Source organism: Terrapene carolina, unplaced genomic scaffold, assembly GCF_002925995.2.
Source record: "Terrapene carolina triunguis isolate 2854851 unplaced genomic scaffold, T_m_triunguis-2.0 Scaffold12747, whole genome shotgun sequence".
NCBI lineage: Eukaryota > Metazoa > Chordata > Testudines > Emydidae > Terrapene > Terrapene triunguis.
In genome coordinates this window covers 419-15,513 of record NW_020677098.1, presented here as the reverse complement: position 1 = coordinate 15,513, position 15,095 = coordinate 419, and the positions used below count along the sequence as shown (strand labels likewise).

The window sequence follows — 15,095 nt, the reverse complement described above, 5'->3', positions numbered from 1 at the left end:
CACATTTTTAGGGGCGACATTCTGGCACCGGCCATGCCGCCCCTAAAAATGTGCCGCCCCAAGCACCAGCTTGTTTTGCTGGTGCCTAGGGCCGGCCTTGCCCACACCCTTACCAAGAGAGACCTGACAGCTGCAGATCCTTTCCCTTAGTTCTTCCAGCAGGAGAGTTTCTGCTGTCCCGTGGCTCATTTCCTCAGGCAGCCCAGTAGAAAGGGCTCTGGCTCTCAGGAAAGAGTTGTCAGCCCACACTCCTTCACTCACCCCCTTACTGCTGGGCTTTCTTCCTCTGCAGTCCGACACCCTGTTCAGCTGTGGTGGGGTGGGGCTGGCCAGCCACATACCCCTGGGCCTGGGCCTTAAAAGGGGCAGGCTGCCCTGTTACATTCCCATCTGCCATGGTCAATCCACTGCTTTATGACTGCTTTGCAATGGTGGGACAGCACAAAACAGGTCACGTCCTGCTAGGAATCAGTTTCAGAAAGTCTAATGGGAACTCAGTACTGTACGGCTCCTTGACCGGCACTGTTTGCTGTAGCAATTAATACGTACATGTTTCATAATACAGGCTGAGCTTCTTTCCTGACACTGATTTGTATGGTACAAGTCAACACGTATTTAAGCGCCTTTGCACTGAGCTGATTGCCCTTGTTCGAGACAATTGTGGAAATGAAAAAATGTCTTTCAAGCTTTACTATCAACCTCCCACCCTGCTGATAATCTTCCAGCCAAACACCCTGATGTGGAGAAATGGCCCGTAGTTATGCTCTGTAACGGGAATTAGCTCTGTCCATCAGTAGGGCGCCTTCCTCTTGTGGTGTCTCACTCTCCGTCACTGCTCCACTGTCTCTGCTATCTGTACCCCAACTCCGTTGTCTCCCCACTTCCGGGGAACCAGCAGTCCTTTGCCCGGCCTTTCGCCACAGTGGCGAACTGCAGCCCCTAGTCCAGCCCCTCACTCAGGGGCAAACTGCAGTCCTTTGGCTGGCCACTTCCTTCGGCAGCCAATGGGGCAAAGGGGAGGGGGGGCCCAGGCCCACCCGCGACTCTGGGCCCCGACCCAGGAACCCTATAGCTGGCAGCCGCTCACTGCCTCTCCTTCCCCTCTGCCGCTACCTGCTTTCTCTGGGCCACTTCCCCATAGCCGCAGCACTACTATAGAATACTATATTCTGAATCAAGGCCGCGGTCTGTGAGCCAGCCAGGCTGGAGCTCTGCATGCTCCCCTGACCCTGCCCAGCACTGCTCTGTCCCAGGTACTTCTCCCTCAAGCTCCAGGGAGAGACTGAGCTCCTCTCTGCCCTGCAGCCCTTCTTATAGGGCCCAGCCTGGCCCTGATTGGTGGCTTCTAAGCCTTTCTCTGATTGGCTGGGTTCTGTGCCACCACTTCAAGGGCTGCTATTAACCCTTTGCCAGAAAGTGAGTGGCAGCTGCCCCGTCACACGCTCGGTTTTCCTTTGAGTTGTTAAAATAACATGACAAAAGTTCTGGTGGAAGCTGGAATGGAAACTGGAAAGAGAACTTCTGTCCTCAGTTGGGTCAGATCATCAGCTGATGTAAATGGGGGTAGTCAGGGATCTGCTTTATAGCAGTGGGGATCTGGTCCAATCTAACCGAAAAGAGACTTCATCTCAGTGTTTGCAAGTATGGATTTTCCATTTAAACATGCCACCGTGTTAACCTGATCACCTGCAAGGAGGTGCTCATGAAGCCTTTATTGAGGTTGCAATATACACTAGTCACATTGCTGTACTAATAGATAAGAAGCCGTGAGATTGATTCAAGCTCTTAGTTCTTGTGACTCAGGAAAAGCAGAGGTCTTCATGCATCACCATAAATGGAGGATCATTCTTCCTTTTAATTGCTGTTTTCACTTTGTGCCTACAAAGGTGAAACAATTACCAAAGGTTATGATGTTTATAGAAATGCGTAATCGAAAGGAATTCATTCAGTGTTCTGTTTCTCTCACGTAACCTGGACTGCAGTGTTGTAGGGCTGAAGGGAACTTGCTGGTACAGTTTGCTGGGTAAAGTGTAAAAAGGATTTCCATGTATCAAATATACATTGCTTAGTTCTGTAAAAGGCCCATGAAACATTGCATGAAGGGGAGAAATAGTCAAAGGGATCAGTGGAAGTTAGAAACCCAACTCCTCCTGAAATTTACTGGGATTTGGGTGCCTAACTCCCATTGGCAGCTTTGAGAATCCCAGCCTGAAATGTCAGCTGCCAATTTTGAGAGTTGATTTATTAACAATGGAGAGTGTGGCACGTTTACCTCTCATTTCAAAAACTGTCACTCTCATAGAGAAAGTTAGGTTCTATTCCCAGCTGTTCTGCTCTGCAACCTTGGGCCAGTCACTTACCCTCTCTATCCCCATTGGTAAAAATTATACACCTCCTTCTCCTGCTCTTTGGTTACAAAGGCTTTGAAACCTCTAGATGAAAGATTGAACAAACACTAGTAAAGATCAGTAAAGGTGCTAAACATGGAATCATTGCTTTTAAATCCGGATTAAGTCTAGCTTCTAAACCAGGATCAAAGCAGGCTAGAAATTCTTTCTGCTGTTGGTTTTTTTGAATGTTAGCTTATCAATCAAACTAAACAAATGATCAAAATAATTATAAGGCAGATACTGAGCTGAGCCATGATGTTTGGATTAGGATTCAAACTTCCCCAAAGTTTGGGTGTGTTAGGAGCAGGGGTTAAGTTTGGGTCCATCTCAAGTAAAATAGTGACTGGAACAAAGAATAACGGTTGTTTTTCTCCAACATGCAATCACAGACTGAGGTGGAAAGAATGATTATTACGTTCTAACAAAGTAACTCAACCAGTCAATTGATCGGATGACTCTTGACTCAAAATGCTTCCTGGCAAACTCTGCATTCTGTCAGCAAAATGATCAAAAGAAAAAAAAATATCAGAATTGGTTTTTTTGCGTTTGTACAAGGAACAATATGACCCAAGCCCATTGTTTATGTTATGTCCCTTTCAGAACATAAATGTTAAGTCTTAAAAATAATACAGTCCTGTGAAGAAATATATTTGGTGAAGACAGGAAAGATCTTGATTCAAGTCAGGATTGTGACAAAACAACAACGATGGTTATTCCTCAGCTGATGTAAATTGGTAGAACCCTATTGAATTATATGGAGCTACAGTGATTTACACCAGCTTGAGGATCTGGTCCCATACATCCGTTTCCTCTTTAGCATTACCCTCGCTATGTCTTCATGGCAGACTTCACTTAAGTTACGTACACTTCAGTTACTGGTCTTGAGTTATCCTAGCTTGAGTGAGAATGGCCACACTGAAATAATACTTGAGTTGCTGCATCCAGGGTGGCACTGTATTCATTGACATGAGGTACGAAGACTTCTGGGGCACATCCCATGCTTCTTAGCACTTGCAGTAAGCTGAGCCACTCTATGAATTCTCTCCCAACGAATTGTGGAAGAACGTTGTGTATGGACAGGATTTGAGTTATGTGCAGCACACAAGTTATAACTCTAGTTAGCTTTTGCAGTGCTCGGTTGTGACTGTCCTTCTCCGACTCCCAGGTGCCCTGGGCGAATGTATTGCGGTTCACCAGTGCGGTTCACCAGCACTGAAGGAGAGGCAGGATTAAGCTCCCACTCCAAATCACACTCCCCTTGCTCAACCCAAGTGCTCGAGTTTAGCTGCCAGGGGCCTTCAGTGTTGGTGGGGGATGGGACAGGGCTTATTCCTTAGTGATACATACTAAACCACATAACGTGTACTCAGTGTTCATACATTTTTAAATCTCAAACTGTAACGACTAAGCCTAAAAGCGGATTTAAAAAAAAAATCACACTAATTGCACTAAACACCATTCTAAGGCAAGCAATTCATTTACTGTGCTCTCTAATTCTCCCAGTCTGTGTAAAGACCTGACAAATAGCAGCACGCAGTTTCAGTCTTCAGTAGTCCTGTCCTTGTCCCACAGAGCATTTACCAATTAAATCACGCACTATAAACGGCCTGCATACAAAGTCCATGTCGGATTTGACACCTACCTAGGGAGGTTTTTTTTGTTTGCATTTCCACAGCTAGATCAACATGCAGGAATCGTGGTCACATGTGTGTCCAACTTCAGCGTTAATCTGAAAATGAGGCAAAAGATTCTATTTTTATTCTGTAGCCTATTTAAAAAGCAATAAAGGACTGTTGGAAGGAGAGTCTTGGTTGTGATGGAATTTGATAGTAGACTCTGGATGAAATTCACTCCTCTGTAGAGCCCAGCGCCAGGCCTATGTGTCACTTAACTCCCATTTAAGCTCTATTTTGAGGGAAGTAAGCGGTGCCTATATGAGGTACTGGCCCTCTTGATTGGGCAATATTATGCTCTATGAACAAAATGGATGATCTGCCTGACTACTGACCTTCTATTCTAGTACTGGAAGAAGGTAGGCCTTGTGGTTAAGGAACTGGCTTGGCGCTCAGGAAATCCACGGTCAACTTCTTGTGTGCCCTTAGGTAAGTTAGTTTCATCTTTCTGTTTTGCAGTTCCCCATCTGTAAATTGGAAATAATAATACCTTTCTTCTTCCCCCACCCCCCGCCAGCTCTTGTCTAGTTAGATTATAGGATGCAGTGTAGTTGTGTTGGTCCCAGGATATTAGAGAGACAAGGTGAGTGAGGTAATATCAGGTCTCCTGAAGAAAAGCTCTATGTAAGCTCGAAAGCTTGTCTTTTTCCCCAACAGAAGTTGGTCCAATAAAAGATAGGACCTCCCCCACCTTGTCTCTCTATTTAGATTTGCATTGTCTCTTACTATGTGTGTGCTTCCAGTACAACGAGACCCTGATCTCGCTTGGAGTCTCTAGGCAATATTACAGCAATACACATAATAAATAAGATGTTACATACAAACTAAAATTTGCAAGCCTTTAATAACCCAGAGCCTCAGCATCCTGGTGTGACAGCAATAGATGTGCGAAAGGAGCAAAAACTGATCAGCTCCACTTGTGGTTTTTGACAGACTGTTTTGGAAAGAGAAACATAGAACTTGTCTCTGTCCCTCACTGTGAGGCTCTACTAGCAGAAAATGAACGACAGTGTTAGTTTGCATCCCATGCTCACTGGGGAAGCATAAATGCATCCGAGGCAATTATCCACCTACAGAGCATGTAACAAAGAGGACGGATGGTTATAGCTATTAGAAGAAATGCTTATATTTATTCAAAGTGATTTTAATACTGTGTATTCTTAACAGGAACTCCTACACAAAACAGACTGACTGACAATGAGGAGAATCGTTTATTCTGAGCACGCTTCTATTGCTATAGAGCATCAGAAAAGTGCAACAGAGCTACACAAACACAGAAGAGAGGAGATCCAAGCACCCAAGTGTTTACAATCTAACTCAGCTAATGACGCTTCGCAGAACACTGGTTCAAACACAAGGGGGCATGGAGACCTCACCAGTGATTGGATTAGGTGGTAAGGCATCTCCTTACACAACTGCACAGGCTGTCTGGGTCACAGTACAGTGAGGAGAACAGCTTTGCTACCTCCCTTCCTAAGCAGGTGAGTAGGGAGAGCCTTGAATCTGCCCAACCTGAGCAGCTCAGCAGATGCAGAAGGGAAATAATTTACTATTGGTATTGATCACTCACAGATTACTTCCCTGTCCACCCCGGCCCCTTTCCACCTGAGCCAAAGGAGGGAACCAGGAAATGAATCGTGACTCTCCATCACAATTCACTGCCTGGTGTGCTCACAGGACGGCACAGCTATTGGGTGCCCTGTGCTCAGGGCAGATATGTAGTCGTTACTTACGAGGCCATAGTTTGGCCAAAAAAGTAATAAGGGAAAAAGCTGTAAGGAAAACCAAAGTACTCTCTGAGAATGCAGGGAGATTTAGGAACACTACTATATAACAGAAACAGACCCAACCACACACTAGACCCTAAAATAAAGCCCATTCTCTTGCTCATAACAATTGTATATTTTAAAGCTCCTAAAAATTGCCCTTTTAGCTAGCTACAGCGTTTGGGTCTATATGATTTTACAAGTCAGACGTACCAGGGAAAGGCATCCTATTAAAAAAAAAAACACACACCCCCCCAACCAATGGAGAGTAACTTAGGCCTGTGTTTCATGTGTATGGGGAAGAAGTGGCAATCCAGTCCTGGATTTCAGCTCCTACGGGAAAGGACTGTGGAAGTCCTCCTGTCGGACTGGATACTCATCAATACCCAGACAATTTTAAATGGTTGCCAAGACGACAAAAAAAAAAGCCATAAAACAAAAAGAGGCAGAAAAAGTAATTTTTTAGCAGTATGAATTAGGGAATAGAAGGGAAATTGGTTGGCAACTTCCTACTAAATCAAAGACATGCGAAAGTGATCACAGGAAGGAGAACTCCAGGAGAGGGACATGAGGATACACACATGGAAAAATGATCAACCAAAAGGACTCTATAAACCGCTCAACTGACTGGGCTGTTGTAGTTTATCCTCCAAGACCTCACAATGAACTCAACAGGAACAATGGGCTAAACTGAAGGAATATATAATGTTTGCCTATTGTGCGGTCACTTAAAGCTGTGATGAAGGTGGACAGATTATCACCAGCTAGAATTCTGTCAGTTGGCAATAAATAAATAAATAAATAGGGTTCCCAAATTAGCTGGCTGCTCTGGTGCCTCTGGATGCAAGAGGTCAAGAGATTAACCAAGCGTTGCTGGGGATGTATTTGGGCAGATGGAAGACATTCTCTGAGCTGTCTCCTAAGCATGCAAAGGCAAGACTCTGACCACTCACTGCTCCCAACCTCTGGCCTTGATCCTGCAACTTTTATAGGTGAACATACTCCCTTCATCTGTGTGGAGCCCCAGGGACTTCAGTGAGGTGCCATGTGGGCTCAGGGATCTCCCTGCATGGAGCCAGTTTCAGAATCGGGGCCTTACAGAGTATGTGTGATGAACAAGATCTTAAATAATTTCTGTCTGCTTAGGTTTGAATTGATATGGGCCAAATCCAGGTGTTTTTACTCAGGCAATCTCTCATTAAAAGGCAACAAAACCAGAATGTTGGGCTCGAGCTTTGCCCCTATATTTGTGACAGTAAAATTGTGAAGCTTCGAGCCAAGAACTGGCAAACTCAATTCCTTCCAAAACCAGGAGAAACATAATGCAGTCACATATATTCATAGATTCTAAGGCCAGAAGAGACCATTGGTATCATCTAGTCTGACCTACTGAATAACGAAGGCCAGAGAATTCCCCCAAAATAATTCCTAGAGCAGATCTTTTAGAAAAACATTCTGCTTTGATTTTAAAATGGTCAGTGATGGAGAATCCTCCATGACCCTAGGTAGATTATTACAATGGTTAATTACTCTCACCACTAAAAATTTACACCTTATTACCAGTCTGAATTTGTTAGTGTCAGCTTCCAGCCATTGGTTCATGTTATACCTTTCTCTGCTAGATTGAAGAGTCCATTAACTATTTGTTCCCCAGGGAGGTACTTATCAACTATAATCAAGTCACCCCTTAACTTTCTCTTTGTTAAGTTAAATAGATTGAGTTCCTTGAGTCTATCACTATAAGGCAGGTTTTCTAATCACTTAATCATTCTTCAGAGGGGTAGCCGTGTTAGTCTGGATCTGTAAAAAGCAACAGAGAGTCCTGTGGCACCTTTAAGACTAACAGATGTATTGGAGCATAAGCTTTCATGGGTGAATGCCCACTTCGTCGGATACATTCTTGTGACTTTTCTTTGAACCCTCTTCAATTTATTAACATCTTTTTGAATTGTGGGCACCAGAACTGAACTCAGTATTCCAGCAGAGGTCACACCGGTGCCACACACAGGTCAAATAACCTCTCCACTCCTACCTCGAGATTCCCCTGTTTACACATCTCAGTATGACATTAGCTCTTTTGGCCACAGCATCACACTGGGAGCTCATGTTCAGCAGATTGTCCACTGTGACCCTCAAATCTTTTCCAGAGTCACTGCTTCCCAGGATAGAGTCAACCATCCTGTAAGCATGACCTACATTCTTTGTTCCCAGACGTACACATTTACATTTAGCCATATTAAAATGCATATTGTTTGCTTGTGACCAGTTTATCAAGTGATACAGATAGTTCGGAATCAGTGACCTGTCCTCTTCATTATTTACCACTCCCCCAAATTTTTTGGTCATGTGCAAACTTTATCAGTGATGATTTTATGTTTTCTTCCAGGTCATCGATAACGATGGTTTATTTGTAGAGCTACCGGCTATTTGCCAGGAAAGTAAGAAGCATTAAGTGTAGCCGTTGAGTCAAGAGGTCTTAATCACCAGGTGATCACTGCTGGGTGCTGTCTGGACACCAGCCATAAGTGCCACCTAGAGGATAACATCACCCCTTGTTATTATCAGATATTGCTGGAGCAGTTCCTCCCCCCAAACCCGCCCAAGCCTTGCTCTTGTCCTGAAATCAGACATTCAGTGGGTATCCTGAAAAGCAAGCTAGACTGTGCCCAGCTAAACAAATCCACAATGCAGGGAGAGGACACCAGGAGTGTTCTTTCTCTTGGGTCCCTGTATGGCGGCTAAGCATAGCCCCCATCATGCCCATGCTAATGCTGTAGTACTACTCTCCAGTGGGCATGGGGTGAGGGGGAGTGTGGGCAGCATAGGGGCAGTGCGTGGTGCACCCAGTCAAAGGATAAAGGAGCTTCTCCTCCCGGGTACACCCTGCTTGGTGCTCCAGGAGGAGTGTGGCTTTTGTCCTAAGGGTGGAGGTAGTACCCTGGGAAGGACTTTGGAGGTGCCATTCAGGGGTGCTAGTTCTGCAGGAACTCTCAGGAAGAGATGGGGTAGGTCTGGGAAGGAGAGGATGCAGGGCCAGAGAACCCACTGGTACCTGCATCCAATGGTCACTGCCCTTCCAGAGCAGAGATGGAATCAGCAAGGAAGCTATGGAAGCTCAGGGACTCCATGACCTTAGGGGCAGGGGAGATTCTCTCCTCCATGGCCTCATCAGGGATCCCTAGCGAATGCAAAAGCTGACTACTTGGGCTGTGTGATGATTTGCAGGATTTGACCCCAAATGCAGAGTCGCAGCAGCTACAGGAGGAGTCACATGACAGATGACAAGCAAATAAACATCCACTGAACATCACTGAAGAGAGCAGAGAAAGAGAGGGCACTTTACCTTCAAGCCACAGTACACTGGAGGTGCATTCATAATACAGCACGTGGAGGCGAAATTGGCTCTCCACTCCACCAGCTCTGTAAGGGAGGCTGGGGTTGCATCAGGCATGGTCTTGCTGAAGCTTTCTTTTAGTCTGCAATGTGGGGGCAACAGGTCAGATTTTAAAGGACACTTTAGTGACAGAATAAGCACTAAAAATGACACTGATCTGTTGAATTCATGTACAAATACATCAATGGTAAAACGCTCACTGATTCTAAGGAGCACAGAACAGCACTCAGTGGGCCTGATTCACTGTACCCACCAGCAACCTCAGCTACTAGCAGCCCTGCCTTAAAACTAAAGCGGGCAGAAGAAGTCATTGCCTTGTCCCCTTTCAAGAGAAATCACCTCTGAGCCACAGATAATTTACACATCCCTTAATTCCGAGCACTTTTGACTGAACACAGGTCACATGGGCTTTTTCTATGCTGTGATTTGAGGAGCATAATTCACAGTGAGGTTTCTGGTCCAAATATATCTGCTTTCTGTGAATATCCTCCATTATTCACTTCACATTTCTATCAGAGGGGTAGCTGTGTTAGTCTGGAGCTGTAAAAAGCAACAGAGTCCAGTGGCACCTTTAAGACTAACAGATGTATTGGAGCATAAGCTTTCGTGGGTGAATACCCACTTCATCAGACGCATGTCACATTTCTATGTTTCCCAAAACACTCATGCCTGTGAACTTGGTCACTAGAACATCTGTAGAAAGTGAACTTAGAAGGGGCAAAGACACAGCTGAAATGAAGTTGTTTAAAAAGGCGTAGGAATATTCAGGACATATTGTAGGCAATGCCCTATTGGTCAAGAATGGAGGAGAAGCTTTAGGAGCAAATGGTGGAAGTAGAAGAGGATCAGGAATGTGTAGAATTTAATTCTTACCTCTGTTTGAATTCAAGGAACGTCAGGTCATTATATTCTCCACATAGCTCATCGGCCTTTGTTAGGAATTTTGATATCTCCCCTCTCAGCTGTGGCCTCTGCAGTGCAGAAAGAAAGGAATATTTCTATAATCAAATAATCCCCTTGTCTGTCACAATGCATTGTACTGATCCGCTAGCTGTGGCTGGCGCATACAAGCTCCGTGTAAGTTTGGGAAAGATTTTAGGGGAAGGAGAAATTTAAGAGCAAGGCAGAGGGCATCTGAATGTGAGAGAAAAATATGACACTTGTTACCTTGCTAGAGACACAAGCCATGGAATCCGCAGCGGTACAGCATCCATTGACAAGATTATGGGTTGCATCATACACCTTACTTAGGAACACCTCTGGGATGTTGGTTTGCCTTCGCGCTATCTCAAATGTGAATCTGCAATAGGAGAAGAAAAACATGGTACCCTCTAGTTTGTGTGTTCATCATAGGATGAAAACGGATCCCTCATTCCAGCATTACTGACAAACTTTAGATGATGCGATCTTGCAACTACAAAAATACCAATTTCTCCAGTGTGTATTACATTATTAACATTTCCTGATACTTCCCATTGTCATTATTTTTCTTATTATTATTGTAAGCTCTTTGGGGGAAGGGACTGTGGTCCAAATCCCCAAAGATACCCAGGTGCCTAAATACCTTTGAAGATCTACGTCTTTGTGTGTCAGTACAGCAACAAGCGCAATGGGACCCTGATCCTGTTGGGAGCTGCTGGGTGATATTCCTGAAGAGAGGCAGGATGGTCTTGCGGTTAAGGCACAGGACTGGGACTCAGGAGATCTAGGTTATATTCCTGGCTCTGGCACTGACTCCCTGTGTGTCCTTGGGTTTGTCGCTTAATCTCTCTGTGCCTCTGTTCACATCATAATACTTCCTTCTCCCCCCTCACTCTATCTGTCTTGTCTATTTAGATTGTTAGGTCTTTGGGGCAGGGACTGTCTCTTATTAGGGTTATGCAGCACGAAGCATGATGGGGCCCTGTCGCAATGAGGACCTCTTGATGCTGCTGACATACAAATGATATGAATAATCATAAACCAAAGGCAATTAACCCAGTGCTCTTGCGAAGTGTTAGAATGAAACTAAGACTCTGGTTTGACAGGGATAACCACTGTTCTGTCTGGGCTAGGGAAAGGAAGGCAATGAGCCTACGTACTGATCCATCGGATGGCTCCCATCGTTCGTGCACAGCTGTTCGTCTGTGGGTCTTTGGATTTCCGGCAGTTGAGGGGATTTAGCAGGTTGCAGTGAATATATGCACAAGTAGTTTTCCAGGAGATTTTTTCCTTTGCAACAATCAGAAATTTTTTCGTCCTTGGATGATAGTTTAGTGCAGATTTTTGTGGTGAGTTCTGATAACTATAAAGAAGACAGCCATGAGTTTAAGGGCTGAAGTATAGGGATATCTGGCATTTTTACAATGGTTTACCTGTTCTAAGCAGTGTGCAGACACCGACTACTGAATTCCCACTACGCCCTTAGGAGGCATGTGAGTAAATATTATCATCCCCATTTACAGATGGGGAAACAAACAGGAAGGTGAAATGATTTGCTCAAGGCCAAACAGTGAGTCGGTGGCAGAGCTATGATTACTACTCAGGACCTCCTGACTCCCAGCCCTGTGGTCATTCCTCCAGTGCCTTATCTATTATTAATAAGAAGTCTGTTGTGTTTGGAACAACAGCATTTCCAGTTACTGCCTGGGCTTTGGATCCAGTTCCTGGAGTTCAGAGTGAGAAAAACAAATGAGTTCATAAGACCTTAAGTGAATTGCACAAGCTGGAGATAAATTTACCTCTGTGCTGTCAAACAACTCCAGATCCCAAACAGTCTCAAAATGACAATGTGTCAAACAATAAAAACACATGGTAGAAGGATTAAAATATCAGAACCAATTCCTGATGGTTGAGATACTGAAAAGGCATGACTCTGGCTTTTGTAGCCTCTGAAAACTGGCTTAATTTTTTCTATCTGCCACAAACATCACAAAGTCCAGCTAGTGAACTTTGGTATTGGACTTCGAATGCAAGGTTGGGTGCAATGCTCAGGGTTACATGTCAGTTTTCAAATGCTTATCATATCATCTTAACAGTAATCAGTCAGAGCCAACTTTGTTTGCACACATGGATGTTACTGTCACAAGGCATCATTGTAAAAGCCGAGTAGATTTTAGAAGAGGATTAGACATTGAAGTCAAGATACTCAAAAGTAACTTGTGAGTTCTGGTGCCTCCATGTTTAGATGCCCAACATGGGATACCATCAAGGTGATTTTTTTAGAAAGCATTGAGCACTCACTCTCTGAAATTGAGACCCCCGTAAGAGTCAAGTTGGGCACCCCAAAATTGTGATACCCCAGATCACTAGTCACTGTTGAAAATGTGAGGTACTCCCTTCTCTTCATGTCTCATTATATAATGCTTGCATCTGTAACTTTCACTCCATGCATCTGAAGAAGTGAGGTTTTTTACCCACGAAAGCTTATGCCCAAATAAATCGGTTAGTCTTTAAGGTGCCATCGGACTCCTTATTGTTAATCTGAATAAGAATATCATCCATAATTTGACTATTTAGGATAAAACAGTAGAACTGATATTAATCCCCAAACTTTAGGACATAAAGCCTAAAGACTGAGGTTAGGAAGACATTTCCCCCACAGAAACATTACTGCCTAGGAGGGAAACTAATGGGTGAGTTAATATAGAAACCGAATAAAAGAATTTTCAATGGATGTATTTACTCATACTCCACAGCAGTGTGATGGACACCTATCAAATCCATCTGCTAACTTCTTCTTCCATGAGGAAGAGAAAATAAAGAAATAGGGAAAACAATTAGCAGCACAAGTGATTATTATACTAATAAATTAGCTGGTGATTTGAAAACTCAATTACAAATACAGAAATAAATACATGAAATGGGAAATTTGAATGGAATCACTCATGCTACTCTCTAGAGATCCCATTTCAAAGAGGTCTTTATAATTAATACAGTCATCTGAAACTAGGGCTGGTCTACACTACCGCAGTAAATCAATCTAACTTACGTAACTTCAGCTACGTGACTAATGTAACTGAAGTCAATGTAGTTAGATCCACTTACCGCAGTGGCTACACTGCGCTGTGTCGACCGGAGAGCGTTTCCTGTTGACTTATCTTATGCTTCTCGGGGAGGTGGAGTACACATATCGATGGGAGAGTGCTCTCCCATCGATTTAGCGTGTCTTCACCAGACCCACTAAATTGATACTCGCTGCAGTGCTAATCTACCGGTAAGTGTAGACATGCCCTAAGAGAAAAGAAACCCAGAGGGAATAAGCAGCAGAAACAAAACAAGCCCCTTTGAAGAATGAAATGATAGCACTTATGAAGCTTATGCACTTCAGGCCAGATTGTTAAAGGTGTTTAGGTTCCTAATTCCCATTGGGCAGCCAAATACTTTCAAACTCTGGCCTTCTCCTAAGAATTTTCTAAGGGAAGTGGTTGTGGAAGTTCAACTACTTGAGACATTTTAAACAAAACTGCACCAAAGCATGACCAAGCGTACAATGTGGTATAATCCTGCACCAGCAAGGAGGCTGGACTAAGTCAGTGTTTCTCAGTCTACAGCGTGTGACCCTTATTTCACGGACTGAGGGGAAAAAAAGCCAAATCCTGAAGTTTATAGGATCCAGGGAGCACATCTTGCTCTCTCTCTTCCCTCTTCTGCTGCTCCTGCCACCTTATCCCTCTTCCACCTCCCAACCCAGTCACCACACAGCTCTCTACCTTCCCCTCCTCCCACTTGCCTAGAGAACCTAATTCTGGGGCAGGGGACCTGGTGTTTCTAGAGGCTTCAGAGCCAGCCTCACAAAGCAGCACTCACTGAAGTGAGTACTTAGCAGGCAGAGGTGGGAGAAGAGAAGGGAGACAGCCTCAGCAGCAGCCCACCATCCCCTAGGCTCCCAAACCCCCACCCAGCATTAGGCCCCTGCCAGCCCCACTGAGCATCCCCACCATTCCTATGCCCAAGTCCTCAGGACCTGACAGTATGCCCAACCTATTGCTCAAAGCATTCCAATGCCTCCCATTGTTTCTCCCTTTGATCCAAATCCCACAAGCTTTTGTGGCATGACATTTGGGGCCATTTTTTGGCTTGTGGGGTCAACAAAGTGAAGATCCATTGTGCTAGGTGACCTAAGAGGTCTGTTCTGTCTAGAATTCTGGGATTCCTACCTCCTTCTGCATGCAGTCTTCAGCCATGGAACTACAGCACTTGGAATACACCTCAGCAGAGGCTTCCGCTAGCGGGGAAATGTCCTCAAATGAGGCAGAGGGTATCTTCTGAGCAAACATCGTTAAGACGCTAGACAGTCACAAAATGCAAAACGGAGTTAGGTATTTTAGCCATTCCAAAGTCTGCCTACCGTTCTTAAGTCCTGTCCATTGATATTTGTAGGATAAGTGCCATGAATTTAGAACATGAGTCACTAAAAAGAGATTTGCTTGTTTCATCCTATGGCTGCAGAAAGTCTGAAAAAACAATTACTGTATATTCTTTATTGAATGTTGAACCAGGAGCAGAGAAGGGCAACAAAGTCTTTTATTGCAAATACTTTAGCTCTCAACCTACTAAGATGACCCGCGTATGCCTTATGGCTTTTTAAAACATGGACTAAAAATAGAAGAGCAATGTGATGGTGTTTCCCCACCTAAGTGACCACCTAGGGTGACCAGATGTCCCATTTTTATAGGGACACTCCCGATATTCAGGGCTTTGTCTTATAGAGACTCCTATTACTCCCCACCCCCGGACCAATTTTTCACACTGGCTATCTGGTCACCCTACCATCACCTGCTAGAGAAAGGGAAGAACCTCAATTAGAAACACAACCCACACCAGTGGGGTGAATGACTGATTGCCTCCTGGGCTGAGTTAGGTGGTGATCCATCAGGCACTTGGGCCTTAA

At 44.5% G+C, this 15,095-nt stretch overlaps 1 protein-coding gene across 1 annotated transcript; it reads right to left on the bottom strand.

Moving 5' to 3' along the window:
* Positions 1 to 1,697: 1,697 nt before the first annotated feature.
* Positions 1,698 to 14,519, bottom strand: LOC112116653 (vitamin D-binding protein). The gene is made up of 7 exons (XM_026661630.2): positions 14,362 to 14,519; positions 11,305 to 11,507; positions 10,391 to 10,523; positions 10,097 to 10,194; positions 9,173 to 9,305; positions 4,033 to 4,119; positions 1,698 to 1,878 (listed from the first exon to the last, which is right to left on the bottom strand). Exons 1-6 carry the CDS (start codon positions 14,479 to 14,481, stop codon positions 4,066 to 4,068), a joined length of 741 nt encoding a protein of 246 aa, XP_026517415.1. The 5' UTR covers positions 14,482 to 14,519; the 3' UTR covers positions 1,698 to 1,878; positions 4,033 to 4,065.
* Positions 14,520 to 15,095: the final 576 nt, after the last annotated feature.